At 44.4% G+C, this 18,687-nt stretch overlaps 2 protein-coding genes across 4 annotated transcripts in view; one reads left to right on the forward strand and one right to left on the reverse strand.

The window, feature by feature from the left end:
- Positions 1-15,707, reverse strand: LOC139161690 (ER membrane protein complex subunit 3-like). Its single transcript, XM_070741158.1, has 8 exons — positions 15,453-15,707; positions 12,845-12,902; positions 10,840-10,933; positions 4,903-5,007; positions 3,007-3,088; positions 2,799-2,878; positions 1,189-1,268; positions 1-457 (listed from the first exon to the last, which is right to left on the reverse strand). Exons 1-8 carry the CDS (start codon positions 15,608-15,610, stop codon positions 347-349), a joined length of 768 nt encoding a protein of 255 aa, XP_070597259.1. The 5' UTR covers positions 15,611-15,707; the 3' UTR covers positions 1-346.
- Positions 15,570-18,687, forward strand: part of UXT (ubiquitously expressed prefoldin like chaperone) — a 17,377-nt gene continuing 14,259 nt past the window's right edge. The window contains exons 1-4 of one of the 3 annotated variants that reach the window (XM_070741161.1): positions 15,570-15,801; positions 16,563-16,681; positions 16,813-16,894; positions 17,070-17,137. In XM_070741161.1, the coding sequence (XP_070597262.1) occupies positions 16,596-16,681; positions 16,813-16,894; positions 17,070-17,137 (236 nt within the window). In that variant the 5' untranslated portion in view covers positions 15,570-15,801; positions 16,563-16,595. Of the gene's footprint in view, positions 15,971-16,189; positions 16,350-16,562; positions 16,682-16,812; positions 16,895-17,069; positions 17,138-18,687 lie in introns of those variants that run through there. The other 2 variants (XM_070741159.1, XM_070741160.1) reach the window with 2 other exon arrangements.

Below are 18,687 nucleotides of genomic sequence, written 5' to 3' on the forward strand. Positions count from 1 at the left end.
TTGTAGCTATCTTGGTTTATTACACAGTATACTGCAATACCACATACATTAAATTTCTACCTGAAGCCTCCAAATACATTTATCACATTTTTTCCCTCTTACTGAACACCAGGAAATAACAGCAGACACCATTCCATGCTTCAGCTCTTCAAAAGGTTTCTGAAACCATTTCCTAATCAGACTGTTGATCATTGATTTTCAGCGCTGTCAATACCTTTTGCCATTTAAATCACGTCTTTAGCACACCATGCACAATTGGTGGTCCTTGGCCACCAATTCATAGTGACGAACAGAGTGTCCCTGGGCCCTGCTGTCCCCTAGGACTGTACTCCAGAGTAGACAGAGCTTAATCTGGCCTGGACATCCCAGTCAACTGGAGGTCCTGTGATATCAGCTGTTCCTCAACATCCTGAAGTGCCCAGTGGTGAGAGACCAATTCCAAGGCTTCCCACTCAGCCTGAAAGGAAAAGAAAGGGTTTGTTGGTAATTTGCGAATCCATGCTGTAACTCTCAAGTACTATTACGTCCACCAACGCACTACCAGCTACAAGAATGGCAGAATCAAAGCTCAGGCTTTTAAATTAAATGACTTTCACTAAATTTAATTTTCACATAAAGAAAAAATGCACATCTGGGAAGAATTTTTTAAATAAATAAATAAATGCTGAGTGGGAAGTGCCCAATTGTCCAGAAAGGGGGGGGGGGGGAAGGAGGTTTAAACTGTTATTTGGGAGCATCTGTTTTTATAGCGTGAGTAACAACACCTGTTTGCAACCTACTTGAAAGGGTGTTTTGCGATAGCCATGTCTGGCTTGGAAGGCATTTTATGAAGATATTTGCTCATGCTTTCAAAATCCCGTCTGCCCAGGATTACCTGTTCCTGTTCTATATTAATCCAAAATAATTTCCTTTTTTTAAACTGTAATTTTGTTTTATATGAAATATGTTTGTTTTCCCGTCCATTTCCTGACAGAGCGTATTCTGATCTACAGGAAATTTTGACAATCATAATTAAACTGAAGTTCCAACAGTAAATTGAAAACCTAAGATCCTCTACGACGTTTATAGAAGCCTGGTCAATATAAATAATGGTGAGGGATCTTGGAAGTTGCAGTTTGGCAATAGCTGGTTCCCTGTACCTGTCTTATGCTGTGCAGTAGAATTATTCAGTAGAATAAAGAACCTTACTTTGAAGGCCTTGTTGGGATCTGGTGGAGCAGGAATATCTGGGCCCATGAACTGAACTTCGAGAAATAGCTGACTTGGCTCTGCGGTGAAGGAAAGGAAGTTAAGTGTGTATATCTGAGAATGAAAACCTATTTAGGCTAATTGGTAAGCAAATATTCTGCCAGAGACAGAATGGAAGCCAACATCAAGACACTCAGCAGACCACATTTTATTATGTAAGTTCTATACATTATAAAAGAGTTACGTTTATTAGAACAAGTTAAGTCGGAACATATGAAAACTATAATTGCCTGTGGTAGAGAGATTTGTGTTCCATGAATCTGAGACTAAAGAATATTAGAAAGGTTTCTCCCACTATAACAGACTGATACAAGCTATCCTTGAAAACATTTCCCTGTAATTATAAGGACAAAACTGATAAAGTGCACATTCATAACTAGATAAGATGTACTTATCAGGAAAGACTTGATGAACTCAATCTGTATAGTCTTGAGGACAGAAGGGAAAGGGGACATGATTGTAACAATTAAATATGTTAAGGGGTTAAATATGTGCAGGAGGGAAGTGTTTTTAATAGGAAAATGAACACAAGAACAAGGAGACACAATCTGAGGTTAGTTGAGGGAAAGATCAGAAGCAATGTGAGGAAATATTTTACTGAAAGAGTAGTAGATGCTTGGAACAAACTTCCAGCAGACGTTGTTGGTAAATCCACCGTAAATGAATTCAAACATGCCTGGGATAAATATATATCCACCCTAAGATAAAATACAGGAAATAGTACAAGGGCAGACTAGATGGACCATGAGATCTTTTTCTGCCGTTGCTCTTCTATGTTTCTACTCAAGAAAATTGGAGTGAAGATATTACTGAATGCTGGCTGGATATTTTCTTTCGGGAAAATCGGTCAAAATCTTGAAATATTGAATCTTGCTTGAAAAGTTAATTGAGACTAGACTGAAAGTTGAAATAAATAAACTTATTCAGTTTATATACTGTAGTGTACAGTACTCATAAGATGGTTTACTTAACCCAATTGCTAGATTCACATGACACACTGAACCATAAGATAATCGTGCAAACTAAATTCATAAATAACCCAGGCTGTGCTAAAATGTGGGCGACTAGTTTTTGATTAAATGCATCAAGGGAGCTTTTATTATTTATTTGTCAAACAAGTACAGTATTATAGTACATATTAACATAAGTAGAACGTAGTAATAGGACAATAAGACAGTAGGACAGGGACATTAGGCACAACAGTGCACTTATGCACGGCCCCTTTATACCACAAAGGAAGGTGGCAGATGCTGTTCTGCATATAGGACTTGTAGGAGGTACAGCATCCTAGTTCTGTAACCATTTACAAAGTTAGATTTGAAAGCCAGATCTGACAACGTGGTTAAGTTGGGAAAAAATTAAACTCCATTTAAGGCTACATTGTCCCCCTCTAGCACTCAACTCTACTGTTTTACGGAATGCTTTCTTCCTGTTTTCAACGCAGTCATGAAGTTGGGAGTAGCAAGTGTATCCTGGTCTCTAAGGTTAGCTTGCTCACTTGAAAGACTACTAAGCCCATACATGATCCCTTCCCTTGAACAATTTCTCACCATGGTCCTCTCTCAGAACGTGTTTGTACATTTTGCGGAGTCCAAAGACGTTGAGGAAATACCAGGAGGCCGAACTCACCCTGGGAAAAGGAAGAGTTTTCAGTAACTATCCTGAACAGCCTTCTTGCTCACCAGTCCACAGCTAATGTCCTCTTCCCATCCTGCCACCCAAAGGACTCTCTAGGCCCGGGGGCAGGTGTTAGCTTACCACGAGGGATCCATGGAAGGCAGGTTAATTCCACGCTGCAACATGGGCTTGAATCGCAGGGTCAAGGGGAAGGGAACCTTAGCTAGAAGGTTGGGAAGGGAAAGGGATTAGAGTTGCACCTCTCTCCAAATTCTACTCTCACCACTCAATCCCCAGCTCCCCCAACCTTTCCAAACTGCTGCTCCTTGTTGCTTTACATATAAGACCATCTCCAGATCAGAGGAAAATCACTAAGAACATAAGGAGAGCCATGCTGAATCAGGCCAAAGGCCATCACGTCCAGCATTCTGTGTCACAGTGGCACATGGGGATCTTGAGCAGAAAGATAAGGCAAGACCCTCCCTTTCCCTTGACCCCCAGCAGATGGTACTCAAGGGAATCCTGCCTGCCTCAACCAACAGAGGCGGCACATGGACATCTGTTTCAACAACCACCTATACACTTGGCATCCATGAATCTGTCTAATCCTGCCTTGAAGCTATCAAGGCTGACAGCTGTCACGACCTCTTCTGGAAGTGAATTCCATAAACCAATGACCCTCTGGGTGAAGAAATATTTCCCTTGATTTGTCCTCACTTTCTTTCTTATGAACTTTAGGGAGAGCCCCCTTGTCCTAGTATTGTGTGATAGAGAAAATAATTTTTCCCTATCCACCTTTTCTATCCCATGCATGATTTTATACACTTCGATCAAGTCACCCCTTAAACACCGTCTTTCAAGGCAACCTAGTTTCATATGGGAGATGCTCTATTCCCTTGATCATTCTTCTTGTCCTTTTTTGCATCTTTTCCATATCCTTGAGGTGCAGTGACCAGAACTGTTCACAGTACTCCAAGTGTGGTCTCACTAAAACTGCTGGACCATGTAGTCCAGTGATGGCAAACCTATGGCACACATGCAACAGGTGGCACGTGGAGCCATATCGGAGGGCACCCAAGGTATTTCCCTATGTCAGCTCCAGCGCGCCAGTTGGTTTTCAGCTTTGGGGAAGGCTGTTTCGCCCTCTGGAGGCTTCAGGAAAGCTTCACGAAGCCTTGAGTGCGAAAAAACAGTACAACAGACAAGCTAGAAGTCCGTTTTCCCAGACTTCCCGTTTGCCTGTTGGGCCATTTTCTCACCATCCCAGGCTTCAGTGAGGCCTGCACAGGGGTGGGAGTGTTGTACGTATACGCAGAGGGAAGTGTGGGTGGGTGTAGATACATGGGAAGGGAATGGGTGTGGCCATGTGCGTGTGTGCTAGCGCACTTACAGACTCCCTTTTGGCACGCAAACCAAAAAAGGCTCGACATCACTGATGTAGTCCTGGCTGCTTTTGTTTCCCAAGGCATTCGAAACCTGACCATTACATTTCTACAGTGGTCATGCTGCATTCTCCTTCCTGTATTATAAATTAACATGGGGCGGTTTAGGGCTAACCTAAAACTCAAGGTAGAAGCAAACAAAGTGAAACTCCTGGTTCGTGCTTCAGATGCGATAGGAGCAATTCCCAGGCTGTGCCTGTCAGTTGTGCTGAGCTAGCTCGCTGGCTGAATAGTCCTGGGATATGGGGTCTCGGGATATCTTGAGGGCATCAAGCAACCAATTACCTGCATTTCTACATTTGTAACGATATAAAACTAGCTCTAACTCACGGACCAGCTAAGCTAAGAACTGTAAACCATATTGTACATTAGCAAAGTTATTGGTGCAGTCGCCTTGCTCCCCTCATCACTTTCACTATTTTAGTTGAAATGGTGCTACGTCAATTGTCATTCTTCAAATATTGCAGGCTGCAATAATTTTGAGTCAATATTCACAAGCCTGAAGATCATTGGAGACACTGAATAACAGAAAATATCAAATAAATAGGGAACTAAACCCAAAATGATTCCCCCTCATTGATTCCCCTCCACTCACTAGCCACAAAGCCAGAGAAGGCCCAGTTGATCCAGCCTCCAATGAGAATCATGGGCAGAACATCGATAAGGTTGCCCTTCATCATCTCTGTCACCACTGTGGGATCTAAAGGAAAGGGAAAAGAATTGTTAAACCAGAGCCCTAACCATGCAGTGTAACATGTTTAACAGGATAGAAAAACTGCAGAATATTAGTCAACTTACACTGAGTCCTACTTTTAAAAGTTTTGATCTGTGGTGGTTGTATTTAGGTAATCCCTACTGCACTTAAATATTACAATACAGGAATGGCAGGGGCAAGTGTGAACCATAGCTCTCTTCTGCTTAGAAGCATCTGATCAAACACAAATGTATTTAATTAGCCTAATACACCAAAGTCTGTTAGTTGCAGAGTATTGGCTAGCATAGTTCCCTCTAAGCTGAGCAGTGAGCAATCGCTCACTTAAAAATCATCATCAACTCAGAGTTTTCCAAACCTGCCCAGAAGCCGAGAGGGAAAGAGTGAGAGGGAAGGAGAGAGAGAGGAAGAGAGAGAAACAAATCAAAATCTAGTTTGAAACTAGCTCAACTATTTAAGTGGCATTTTGATATTGATAGAGTTGCCCTATTATGAGCTCACTGTTATAGACACACAGTACAGTATTTTATTTTGAAATTCCCTGAGGCAAAACAAGGTGGGTTTTTTATTTGTTTGTTTGTTTGTTCATTCATTCATTCAATTATTTATTTATTTATTTTTTTTGTGCCGCCCAGTCCCAAAGGGACTGCCGCTCAGACACTATACTTTTCCGCCCACCCCCCCAAAAAATTAGAGGGAACACTGTTGGCTAGGTTTGCAGAGTTAAGCGTAAGTCCCTACACTGAAGCAGTGCTCACCAACTGGTGGTCCGCGGACCACTGGTGGTCCGCGAGAAAATTTTGATGGTCCGCAGAAAAATTATTTGCATTTTTATACTGCACTAAATCGGGATTCCTCAAACTACAGCCCCTGGGCTGGATACTTGCAATCAACACTTGTATTGCTGGAGAAAGTCTTCTCCTTCAGGGTTCTATTGGGCAGGCTAAAGGGGGCAGAAATTCCAACTTGGTGTCTGCTTCAGTTTCCTGGTGTGGGGGTTTGGGCCAGCAGCGGCACTTCCCTTTGCCCAAAATCCCACACCAGAAGGCTGAAGCAGACCGCAAGTTGAAATTTCTGCCCCCCTTCAACCCATACAAAAAGACCCCAAAGTCTGCAGCAGTGGTCCCCAAACTACGGCCCGCGGGCCGGATGCGGCCCAACGAGGTCTTTTAACCGGCCCGCGGCAGCTCACGAGATTTTACTGGTCGATAAAATAAGCTCCCGAATCTCCTGTTCACTCACCGCGGTCGGCTGCTGAGCGAGGAGAAGGTGGAGAGGCAAGGGGGCGGGGAGGAAAGCAGGCCTGCAATTGGCCCATTCCTTTGCCGCCTTTAGGGAGAGAAACTGTTGCTGCCCTATGGCAGAGCAGCAAGTTCCTCTCCGTAAAGGCGAGAAAGAAATTGTCCAATTGCAGGCCCGCTTTCCTCCCCACCCCCTTGCCTCTCCACCTCCTCCTCCACTCCTCCTCCGCGGCGAAATTCATGAAAAGGCGATTGGCAATTGAAAAACTGTCCACTGAAAGTCACAGCTAAGTGCACCATGGCTAAGTGTGTGTGTGTGGGGGGGAGGCGACTGCTTGAAAACCCCTGACCTCCATCGCCTCCCCCCCACGGCACAAGGCGAGCACACCTCGCCGCTGACACAGGCGGCGGGGACTGTCCTGTCTCCCTGTCCCCCCTGCGCAAAGCTATGCAGCCCCAGATCACTCGCTTCTCCAGCCAGCAAAGCCGACTGCCCGGCTTTGCTGGCTGATGCAGGAAAGCGTTGCATTTAAAAAGCACGCCACTTTCCCGGGCAGCCGGCTTTGCTGGCCGTAGAAGTGAGCAATCTGGGACTGCGGCGCCGTGGTGGCCTTCAAGCGCGGCCCTTCGCGGCGCCACACCACCTGTTCCTGCAGGAAGAAATCGGGCGCTTTACCGGGAGGCGGAGGCGGCCAGACGCTGGGTGCCGGGGAGGGCGAAGGAGTGGACGTGCCTCTCAGCTGCAGAGCCGAACGGGGGTGGAGGCAGGCGCTGGGGCCATGCAGGGCCGCTCATCCAGGGGGGCATGGACCGGCAAGCTGCCCTCCGCTCTCTCTCTTTCTCTCTCATGCACCACACCGGCAGCAGAGAGAGAAAGAGAGAGGTAGAGATCGTGCGCGTTACCGGGTGGTGGAGGTGGTGTGGGGCCAGACGCTGGGTGCCGGGGAAGCGGGGGGAGGGCGAAGGGGTGGACGTGGCTGCTGCTTCTCAGCTGCAGAGCCGAACGGGGGCGGAGATCAGCGGCGGAGTCCGGCGCTGGCGCCATGCGGGGCCGCTCATCCAGGGGGGCGTGGACCGGCATGCCGCCCTCCGCTCTCTCTTTCTCTCTCTGTTGCTGGCGTGGTGTATGAGAGAGAAAGAGAGAGCGGAGGGCGGCTTGCCGGTCCATGCCCCCCTGGATGAGCGGCCCCGCATGGTGCCAGTGCCGGACTCCGCCGCTGATCTCCGCCCCCGTTTGGCTCTGCAGCTGAGAAGCAGCAGCCACGTCCACCCCTTCGCCCTCCCCCCGCGTCCCGGCACCCAGCGTCTGGCCCCACACCGCCTCCACCACCCGGTAACGCGCACGATCTCTACCTCTCTCTTTCTCTCTCTGCTGCCGGTGTGGTGCATGAGAGAGAAAGAGAGAGAGAGAAAAAAGAAGGAAGAGAGAAAGAGAGAGAAAGGAAGAGGAGAGATAGAAAGGGGGAGAGAGAAAGAGGGAGAGATAGAGAGAAGAGAGAGAGAAAGAGAGAGATACAAAGAGAGAGATAGAAAGAGTGAGTGAGAGAAGGAGAGATAAGAGAGAGAAAGAAAGAGAGGGACAGAGAGAAAGAAAGAGGGACAGAGAGAAAGGGAGATAGAGAAAGAGAAAGAAAGGTAGAGAGAAAGAGGGAGAGATAGAAAGAGGGAGAGAAAGAAAGAGGGGGGAGAGAAAGAGGGAAAGATAGAGAGGGAGAGAGAAAGGAAGAAGAGAGAGAGAAAGGGAGAGAGAGAGAGAAAGGAGGAGACAGAGAGAGGGAGAGAGAAAGAGGGAGAGATACAAAGAGAGTGAGTGAGAGAAAGAGAGGAGAGAGAAAGAAAGAAAGAGAGAGAGAGAACTAGAAAGACAGAAGGACAGAGAGAAAGGGAGAGAGAGAGAAAGAGGAAGAATAAATATTAAATATTGTATTTGTTCCCATTTTGTTTTTTACTTTAAATAAGGTATGTGCAGTGTGCATAGGGATTTGTTCGCACGTTTTTTTAATAGTCCGGCCCTCCAACAGTCTGAGGGACAGTGAACTGGCCCCCTGTGTAAAAAGTTTGGGGACCCCTGCTCTGCAGCAACACAAAAATTCATTGCATGTATCCGGCCCAGGTACAATGATAAAAAATGCAAAAAAATTTTCTGCGGACCACCAAAATTTTATCATGGACCACCAATTGGGAAACGCTGCTACAGCATACTATTTTGTATTATTTTTTTGTGTTACCTATTGATGTGGTTCCCTCAAAAAAGGAAAGGGTAATGGGTGTGTCTATCTAATAGGACTTCAAATATATAATCCTATTGGTATGTTAAAGGAGACTGCAGTATGATTTCTGTATTAGGAATGGGTACTGGGAGCAAACTGGAAACAGCAATTTTCCTATTTACCTACTGGATTAAAAGCAAAGGGAAATCTGAACCAACTACTTGCTAGATTTCTCATTCTCTAAATCATGGCAAAATTAGTGTTGGAAGGATGGAAGGCTAATGGAGAATATACTCTCAAATGGATGCCCCTACAAATCCTGGAGTATAATACTTGTGAACTTTCTTTTATTTATTTATTTATTTATTATTTGGATTTGTATGCCGCCCCTCTCCGAAGACTCGGGGCGGCTCACAACAAGTGAAAAACAATCCAATACAATCCAATTAATTAAAATATTATAAATTTAAGAAAATCCCCTATACTAACATACACACATACAAGCATACCATATATAACTTCAACGTGCCCAGGGGGAGATGTTTAGTTTCCCCATGCCTGACGGCAAAGGTGGGTTTTGAGGAGTTTACGGAAGGCAGGAAGAGTAGGGGCAGTTCTGATCTCCGGGGGGAGTTGGTTCCAGAGGGCCGGTGCCGCCACAGAGAAGGCTCTCCCCCTGGGGCCCGCCAACCGGCATTGTTTAGTTGACGGGACCCGGAGGAGGCCCACTCTGTGGGACCGAATCGGTCGCTGGGATTCGTGCGGCAGAAGGCGGTCTCGGAGATATTCTAGTCCAGTGCCATGAAGGGCTTTAAAGGTCATAACCAACACTTTGAATTGTGACCGGAAACTGATCGGCAGCCAATGCAGACTGCGGAGTGATGGTGAAACATGGGCATACCTGGGTAAGCCAATGACTGCTCTTGCAGCTGCATTCTGCACGATCTGAAGTTTCCGAACACTTTTCAAAGGTAGCCCCATGTAGAGAGCATTACAGTAGTCGAACCTCGAGGTGATGAGGGCATGAGTGACTGTGAGTAATGAGTCCCGGTCCAGATAGGGCCGCAACTGGTGCACCAGGCGAACCTGGGCAAACGCCCCCCTCGCCACAGCTGAAAGGTGGTTCTCTAATGTGAGCTGTGGATCGAGGAGGACGCCCAAGTTGCGGACCCTCTCTGAGGGGGTCAATGATCCCCCCCCCAGGGTAATGGACGGACAGATGGGATTGTCCTTGGGAGGCAAAACCCACAGCCACTCCGTCTTATCCGGGTTGAGCTTGAGTCTGTTGACACCCATCCAGGCCCCAACAGCCTCCAGGCACTGGCACATCACTTCCACCGCTTCGTTGACTGGGCATGGGGTGGAGATGTAAGCTGGGTATCATCGGCATATTGATGATACCTCACCCCATGTCCTTGGATGATCTCACCCAGTGGTTTCATGTAGATGTTAAATAGCAAGGGGGAGAGGACCGACCCCTGGGGTACTCCACAAGGGAGAGACCTCGGAGTCGACCTCTGACCCCCCACTAACACCGACTGCGACCGGCCAGAGAGGTAGGAGGAGAACCACTGAAGCACAGTGCCTCCCACCCCCAACCCCTCCAACCGGTGCAGAAGGATACCATGGTCGATGGTATCGAAAGCCGCTGAGAGATCGAGGAGCACCAGGACAGAGGATAAACCCCTGTCCCGGGCCCGCCAGAGATCATCCATCAACGCGACCAAAGCGGTTTCCGTGCTGTAACCGGGCCTGTAGCCCGACTGCTGGGGACCTAGATAATCGGCTTCTTCCAAGGACCGCTGGAGCTGGAGTGCCACCACCTTCTCGACAACCTTCCCCATGAAGGGAAGGTTGGAGACTGGACGATAGTTGTTAAGTACTGCTGGGTCCAGGGAAGGCTTCTTGAGGAGGGGGCACACAAGCGCTTCTTTATAGAGTGATGGAAAAACTCCCCTCCCCAAGGAAGCGTTGGTAATCTCCTGGGCCCAGCTCCGTGTCACCTCCCTGCTGGCCGAGACCAACCAGGAGGGACACGGATCCAGTAAACAGGTGGCGGAACTCACAGCTCCAATGGCCTTCTTGACAGCCTTCTGCCACACACAGAAGCAACACAGAAATATTTTCCATTACAGAATCTACAAGAGATTCTTTAGACAACATTGTCCAAGACCACATATTTTAAAGTTGCCTATTTTGAAAAACAATGATATACATCAAAATCTTTAGAGTCACTATTGATGCCCAAAACTGAAACTCTATAGAAAACAATCTTTTCAACTAGGGCAGAAAATGGCAAAAAACTGGCTTGAGTCTCCTTCAGGTGCCACTGCTACCTCCTCTGCGTACAAACCAATCATCCTTGTTACCTGTCAGTGGATTTCGGGACTGCAGTTTGCGTTTAGTTTTGCGAAAGAAGCCATTCTCAGAATTATTGAAGTAATGCTTGCGCATAAGAAATCCCTGGAAAAAAACATAAAAAAGATGGCAAAGGTTAAAATGAAATTTGGGCTGTTCAGAAAAGAAAAATGCACACAGTTCATGTTGAATCTCCTTTTTGGGTGCTTACAGTATGTCTCTGGCATCCTATTTAAAATCTTTACCATACCTTACTGATAGGTAGAGGACTATTATAGGCTTGCCTTCAATTCATCTAGTCTCTTAAAGTTCAATCCTATCCATCGAGATGTAGAAAGCAAGCACACTACACAAGCACACAACAGATACAAACTCAATGAATCGCTCCAAACTTGACTGTAGAAAATATGACTTTAGCAACAGAGTGGTTAATGTCTGGAACTCACTACCTGACTCTGTGGTTTTAGAAATATAGAAGACTGACGGCAGAAAAACACCTCATGGTCCATCTAGTCTGCCCTTATACTATTTTCTGTATTTTATCTTAGGATGGATATACCGGTATGTTTATCCCAGGCATGTTTAAATTCAGTTACTGTGGATTTACCAACCACGTCTGCTGGAAGTTTGTTCCAAGGATCTACTACTCTTTCAGTAAAATAATATTTTCTCACGTTGCTTTTGATCTTTCCTCCAACTAACTTCAGATTGTGTACCCTTGTTCTTGTGTTCACTTTCCTATTAAAAACACTTCCCTCCTGGATCTTATTTAACCCTTTAACATATTTAAATGTTTTGATCATGTCCCCCCTTTTCCTTCTGTCCTCCAGACTATACAGATTGAGTTCATTAAGTCTTTCCTGATACGTTTTATGCTTAAGACCTTCCACCATTCTTGTAGCCAGTCTTTGGACCCGTTCAATTTTGTCAATATATTTTTGTAGGTGAGGTCTCCAGAACTGAACACAGTATTCCAAATGTGGTCTCACCAGCACTCTATATAGCGGGATCATAATATCCCTCTTCCTACTTGTTATACCTCTAGCTATACAGCCAAGCATCCTACTTGCTTTCCCTACTGCCTGACTGCACTGTTCACCCATTTTGAGACTGTCAGAAATCACTACCCCTAAATCCTTCTCTTCTGAAGTTTTTGTTAACACAGAACTGCCAATACAATATTCAGATTGAGGATTCCTTTTCCCCAAGTGCATTATTTTACATTTGGAAACATTAAACTGCAGTTTCCATTGCTTTGACCATTTATCTAGTAAAGCTAAATCATTTACCATATTACAGACACCTCCACTGTGCACTGTTGACCACACCCGATTCTTAAGACGTTGGTAAGGGGCGCTCATAAGTACACCAGCGGGTCTAATGTCCCTGTCCTAACGTTCCCTCTTATCAGTACCCATCTTATGTATATAAACTATGTTATATCTATGTATGTTACCAATACGTACTTGACAAATAAAACAAACAAACACTGATCAGCCAACTTTAATTCCAAACAAGCACATGTTCACATAGTCTGTAGTGCCATATTATGATGGATGTCATTTTGATTTGGGTGGATGGGGAGATGCATAGGCAAAAATCAAATACTAATATAGCTAGGCTGATTAAAATAACAGTATTAGCAGAGCCATTTACAAAACAAGAACCACCTTGAATAAAACCAGCAATAAGTCCACTAATTCTAGAATTCTGGAAGACAGTAACAAAAAAGAAGTTAAAATAAAGTTCAATGAAAAAGTCATCCAAAAAGTTTTGGTCCAGGAAGAGTTGTTATCCAAAAGAACCTGAGGTTAAGTATCACAAAACATCAGAGCAACAGCAAAACCCACTTTGGTTATATTTGTTAGTTCATTTTACATCCTTAGCAAAATTTCGGTTTTGATAGGAACAAGCACATGCAGCTTGAAATGCTGTGAGATATCTCCATGCCAAAAAGCTTCTGATGGGGAATCTGCCAAAATTTGTCTAAGGAAGAGGCTGACTTCATTCTCTCACCTGTTGAGTTAAGAACCGTCCATTTTCTCTCAAGAGGCGGCTGCGAGTCAGAATTTGCCTGACAGATAGAGCACTCAGTTCAGTTGTAGTACTAATAAAGTTTGTTAGCCTAAGAGATTATCTGATGTACAAATCCAGATATATTGTCAAACCACACTCTGTTCCCTCACACAATCCACACAATCACCCTCCCCAGGCTCCAAAGGCTTCCCTGAAGTCAGGGGGGGGGGTAATAACGCCCTCTCCCATCCCTCTGGAGGCTCTCTGGAAGCCGAAAACACGCTCCCAAGAGCCTCTGTGCGAGCCAAAAATCAGCTGGCCGGCACATACATGCACATTGGAGCTGAGCTAGGGCAATGGCTCGTGTGCCAGCAGATATGGCTCCGCGTGCCACCTGTGGCACCCGTGCTATACGTTCACCATTACTGGTATAGTGTGTGGGGATGTCTGGGGATTGTCAGCAGGAACGGTCGGTAGGCGGTCAGCGACCTCTATGTTTAGCCTGGTGGCAACTCACACTCTATTCCCTCACACAATCCACCTGTATAGTTGTTTAAGGCAGCATTTTAAAGGCACTGATGAAGTCGTCTATGAAATTTAGTCATAATTGGTCCCTTAGAATCCCATGCAATGTTATAGACATTGTAGGAGAAAAGCTTTGTTGGTATCAAAAAATGAGACATCCTTTTAATGAAACGTGGCAGTTTTAAAAGGTGCTACAAGACTCTTTGATTTTTTACAATATTATGGGAATAGTTGCATGATTACTGTGTCTTCCGCCTGTATATTTTTGCAACTGATAGTTGATATGGTTCAAATATAGTTAACATGACACTGGAAATAGGCAATTAATAAACAGGGTTGGTATACAAGTCTTCTTTGCCTCCAGGATTCCTCATGATCAGGAAAGTAATTCTACTCAAGAAGTATATTTTACAACAGGTTCGTATAGGTGTCATTATGAAATCAGCATCCTATGCCTTTATATGGGGTGTCATTGTAAGCCTCTTGGGGAATTGCAGAGTTGTATTATGGAGACATGGTATTGTAAGTGATTTTAAAAATACAATGGGATTGCCTTGGATCTTCACAATAGTATATGATATATAGGTGAAAATATCTATATGTTTCTGAAACTTTTCAAAAAGTTTCAAAATATATATCCCCAAATATTTAATCGGGAGTACAATACTTGTGTTTCTTTTTTTTAAAAAAGGAGAAGGGAAATGCAAATGATATTGAAATAAAAATATGTTCATAGTCTTCATTTTCTTTTATATTTAATGCACCAATTATAAATCATTAATACAAGCTTGTATTTTTTCTTACATCTGGAATGAGAACTATTTTTAAAAAAGAATGAGCATAATGTTCTTGATGTTTTTTGACCTTGATTGTAGCCTGCTGAAAATCTACTTTTCACAAAGAGATTACGAAGAAAAAGGTAATATGTTCTTTAGTGCTTCTGAGAAAGTTTGTGGAAGACAGTTTAAGAAAACAGGTTTATGGTGTTATCTTGAAGTTTACTATTTGCTTATTCTTAGCTGAGAACTATCAAAATGAAAAAGGCTATTGCTCCCTAATTATGGATTTTTTTAAAAAAAATGTCTTTTTTTCCTTTACCCCTTTTCAGGAAAGATGAAAAATATTCTTATTTCAGAAGGGGCAGGCTGTGAGTCTGCTCCATTGTTACATTTATTGCTGTTGGTGGGTATTTTGATTTTATATTATCACCAGATTTAAATTAAACTTGAGTTAGGCTTGGAGTACAGGTAGTCCTCAATTTACGACCATAACCTATGTTATTAAGCAAGACATTGAGTTTTGTCCCATTTACAACCTCTCTTGCCATAGTTAAATCAATCCCTGCTGTTGATAAGTTAGTAACCCAGTAGGTAAGTAAATCTGGTTTTCCCATTGACTTGGCTAGTCAAAAAGTTGCAAAAGGTGACCACATGACCTTGGAGCTCAGCAATGGTCATAAATATGAACCTGGTGCCAGACCCCTGGATTTTGATCACATGATCATGGGAATGCCACCAAGGTTGTAAACCAGGGGTCTTCAAGCTTGGCAACTTTAAGAGTGGTAGTCTTCAACTCCCAGAATTCTCCAGCTAGCATAGCATTGCATAGCTGGCTGGAGAATTCTGGGAGTTGAAGTCCACCACTCTTAAAGTTGCCAAGTTTGAAGACCTCTGTTTTAAACTGTGAAAAATGGTTGCAAGTCACTTTTTTAGTGCCTTGTAACTTTCAGGGTCAATGGCACACTGGCTGGGGAATTCTGGGACTTGGAGTCCACACGTCTGAAAGTTGCCCAGTTTGAAACAAAACAGAGCAAGAGAAAAGTAGCAAACCTGCCAAGAATTGGCATAGGATTCTTGGTGGAGTTGCTACTTATTTCTTGCCCGGTTGTTTTCAAACTGGGGAACTTTCACACGTGTGGACTTCAACTCCCAGAATTCCCCACTTAGCTTTGCTTGTGGACTCCAACTCCCAGAGTTCCTTAGGGAGTTGGAGTCCACAAAGTCTTTCGCCAAGGCTGGGGACCCACTGCTGTAAAGCCCTTCGGACCGTCGCCGCGTTCTTCGAAGCCCTCCCCGCGACTCACGTATCTTGCCGTTGCTCAGGCCAGGCCGGCCGGCGGTCGCCGCGCAGCAACTTCGCCACGCGCAGGCGCAGAATCCCCATAGCCAGCGCGATCCAGGCCACGGGCAGCAAAATCCAGAAGCGAATCGAAGGGTCCAGCCGCAGATCCGGCACCGCCATCGCGCGTGCGCCCGGAAGAACGCTCGCTGAATCAAAGAAAGAGCCTCCTTAGAATAATCGAGCCGAGCCGGACGGCAACGAGACGGAAGCGGCGGGAGCATCTACCAACCGGAAGCACCGTTTCCTTCCGGTGTCATGTTTATGTACCTTGCCGCCTTGGGGACCCGAATGAAAACTGGAGGGAGACTCGGGTAAAGGAGGAATGGCCGTCCGCATGTTGCTGTCAAAAGCCATAGCGATTATCTCCTCTGCCCGCCCTGAAAACATAGCAACCGGATAGTTCCCCTTAATTGGTGCCCCCTCTTCCTATTGCCAGCCTCTATTGGAAACTAAGCGCCGTCGCATCTGGAAGTTGAGCAGGTCGGGCGAGACTGCCCCATAAATAAAACGGGGGAATGAAACCACTTCTCCTCAGGCGCCGAGTCCAACCGCCTCCTGTCTTAGAGCAGGAAAAGAATAGCGTTGATTTAATTTTTCTGGGCGGCTTTGGGGCGGGACGGCAAAAGTTGCTCCCTTCCTTTCTGATGTACTTGGTTCAGTCCGAGGAGAGACTTCATCTCGCTTTTAAAGTCGTACAACCCCGAATGTAGAAAAGGGATGGGGCTCCCTGGTGCTGCTTCTCGTAGAGCCACCCGTCAGAGCTGCTTTGGCCTCTTTGCGTTTTCGATAAAGCACTAGGAATTCTGCCCTGTCCTTATTTGTACTTCTGGGTTTCATGGGCTGACCTGGTTTATGTGGGGTAAATGTTCAGATAATTATAAAAAAATTGCTGTAAGAGGAAATGATGGGGAGAAAAAAAGGGGTATTTTTTGCCTACATCTTTTTTGTAGGCAATACAAAATATCATTTGCAAAAGCAGGTGGGGTAGACTACCTTTTCAAAATCTGTTTTTTCTCCTCCTTTCCTAGTTATAGATTATTTTTTCAATTAATTTTATTATTTTCCACTTCAGGATCTATTTATTATTACTTTTTGTGGAAGTCTCATGGTGATGCTTAGTGAACAGCAGCTACAAGAGAAGGTGTTTCAGTATGAAGCATTTATCAGTGATGTTTTGCAGAGAGATCTCAAGTGAGTGATTTTAAAAAATACCTTCCAAGTCCTTTTAACTACCTCACTGCAGGTTAACCTGCCATATGTCATTCTTTCTACATCTCTCAGTCATTGATATGGATATTTCAGACATTGATATTTCCCTACAGGAAAGTGTTGGAGCAGCGAGATGAGATTTATGAAAAGATTGCCCAATATTTGCAACTCAAAAACATTATTGAACGTTTACAGGTAATACAATACTCTTTCTAGGTACTTTGGTACTTTGGAACTTTGGAAAGATTTATGAAATATATTGTTTATACTACTTTGCAGTCATGTGACCTAATACTCTGTTGTAGTAGACACCTAGGACATGAGAATTAAGAGCTGCTCTGCCCCAGATAAATTGGTTATTTTCTTTTAGGAAACAGGAAACCAGGAGTTGAAAACCCAAGTGGATCTAGGCTGCCATTTTTATGTCAATGCAGAAGTGTGAGTAGCTCACTGATCATGCATGCATTCAATGTCATATAACTTCCTAGTCTTTTCTGTTTTTTAATATGTTCTGCAGCTTTTGAGAAATTCAGTTAAAATATTATTTTATGCCTTTCATAAGAATCAGCTGGTAAAAGTTGAAAGGAGACAGAGGGCTATTTAGCCCAGTTCTCTTTTGCAAGAGAAGTGCCTTTGTGTATCTACTAGAAGTTTAGTTTGTTGTAGTGGCAGTCAGATCAATTGTGACAATTTATTCATTGATTATTTAATTGTCTTCAGGATTGAGAAGAAGGCTATACTTCTTCAATGACTGCCAATCATACAAATGCCAAAATCTGAAGGATTTAATGAAGAGGAATGATAATATTTTTGGAGTGAGTTAGATATACGAAGCACTTTAAAAAATTTAAGTGGTTATTAATGGTGATGATTATTCTTCATAAAACTAATTTGATATGCCTGTGTGTGTGTGAGTGATAGATTTGAAGGGTTTCAGCTAATAAAGTATCTGGTATAGGATAAACGAATTGCATGCTGTAGTAATATTTATCTGGACTGGCATCCTGTTTTTCACAGTGATTGACTATGAAGTCAGTGAAAAGAACAAAAACACTATACCTTTTTGTATTATCCTTCCTTGGCTGATATGATTTTATTTATGACCAAAAGGTCCAAAAGCAAGTTATAAATATAAATAATTTAGAATGAGATAAAACAATTTGATTAGAACGGAACCCCTTTATTAGAACAGCTGTCAACAGGACAAAGCAGTAACCGGCAGAGGTAAGCCTTTGTCAGGCTGCTATTTATATGGTAGCTGTTAAAACTGGTAGCCAATAGCAGGGCTGTAATTTTCCAGATGCTGAGCTGTCAACGAACAGCTAATAGGAAAATAACTCTTAGCTGCTAACCGGTTGGTTCATGTGTAGTCCTGGAGATACGCTGGGTGCCTGCACTGTCTCGTTGAACGCTGCGGCTCTATAGGCATGGTCAGGTCAGGAGCTTCTAGATCTGCAACTGGCAATGGGGGTGTTTTGTCAGGTATCTTGGACTCTGGAGCAAAATTTAAGGAGGCAGGTGAGTCAGGTACCGGGATTGTATAGTCCAGTGATGGCGAACCTTTTTTTTCTTGGCTGAGGAAAGAGTATGTGCGTGTGCTATCGTGCATGTGCGAGTGCCCACACCCATAATTCAGTGCCTGGGGAAGGGAGAAATAGAGGCCGGAAATGGCCTGTTTCCCAACTTCTGGTGGGCTCAGTAGGCTTGTGTTTTGCCCTCCTCAGGCTCCAACGGCTTCCCTGAAATCAGGGGAGGGTAATAACGCACTCTCCCATCCCTCCGGAGGCTCTAAGTAAGCCGAAAACACCCTCCCAAGAACCCCGGCGTGAGCCAAAAATCAGCTGGCCGGCACACACATGCACATTGGAAGTAGTAGCAGTAGTAGTAGTAGTAGTATTAGTAGTAGTAATAATAATAATAATAATAATAATAATAATAATAATAATAATAATAATTTATTAGAGTTGTATGCCGCCCGTCTCCGGAGG

This window comes from Erythrolamprus reginae, chromosome 2, assembly GCF_031021105.1.
Source record: "Erythrolamprus reginae isolate rEryReg1 chromosome 2, rEryReg1.hap1, whole genome shotgun sequence".
Classification (NCBI taxonomy): domain Eukaryota; kingdom Metazoa; phylum Chordata; class Lepidosauria; order Squamata; family Dipsadidae; genus Erythrolamprus; species Erythrolamprus reginae.

What these genes read in the sequence shown, in the direction of transcription:
- LOC139161690 (XM_070741158.1), bottom strand. Translation starts at nt 15,610, where the DNA reads ATGGCGGTGCCGGATCTGCGGCTGGACCCTTCGATTCGCTTCTGGATT. An exon ending in GTCCCGAAATCCACTGACAG is followed by an intron (nt 5,008 to 10,839) that starts GTAACAAGGATG and finishes CCTTTCCTTTAG; the next exon opens with ATCCCACAGTGGTGACAGAG. An exon ending in CCTTCCATGGATCCCTCGTG is followed by an intron (nt 2,879 to 3,006) that starts GTAAGCTAACAC and finishes TCCTTTTCCCAG; the next exon opens with GGTGAGTTCGGCCTCCTGGT.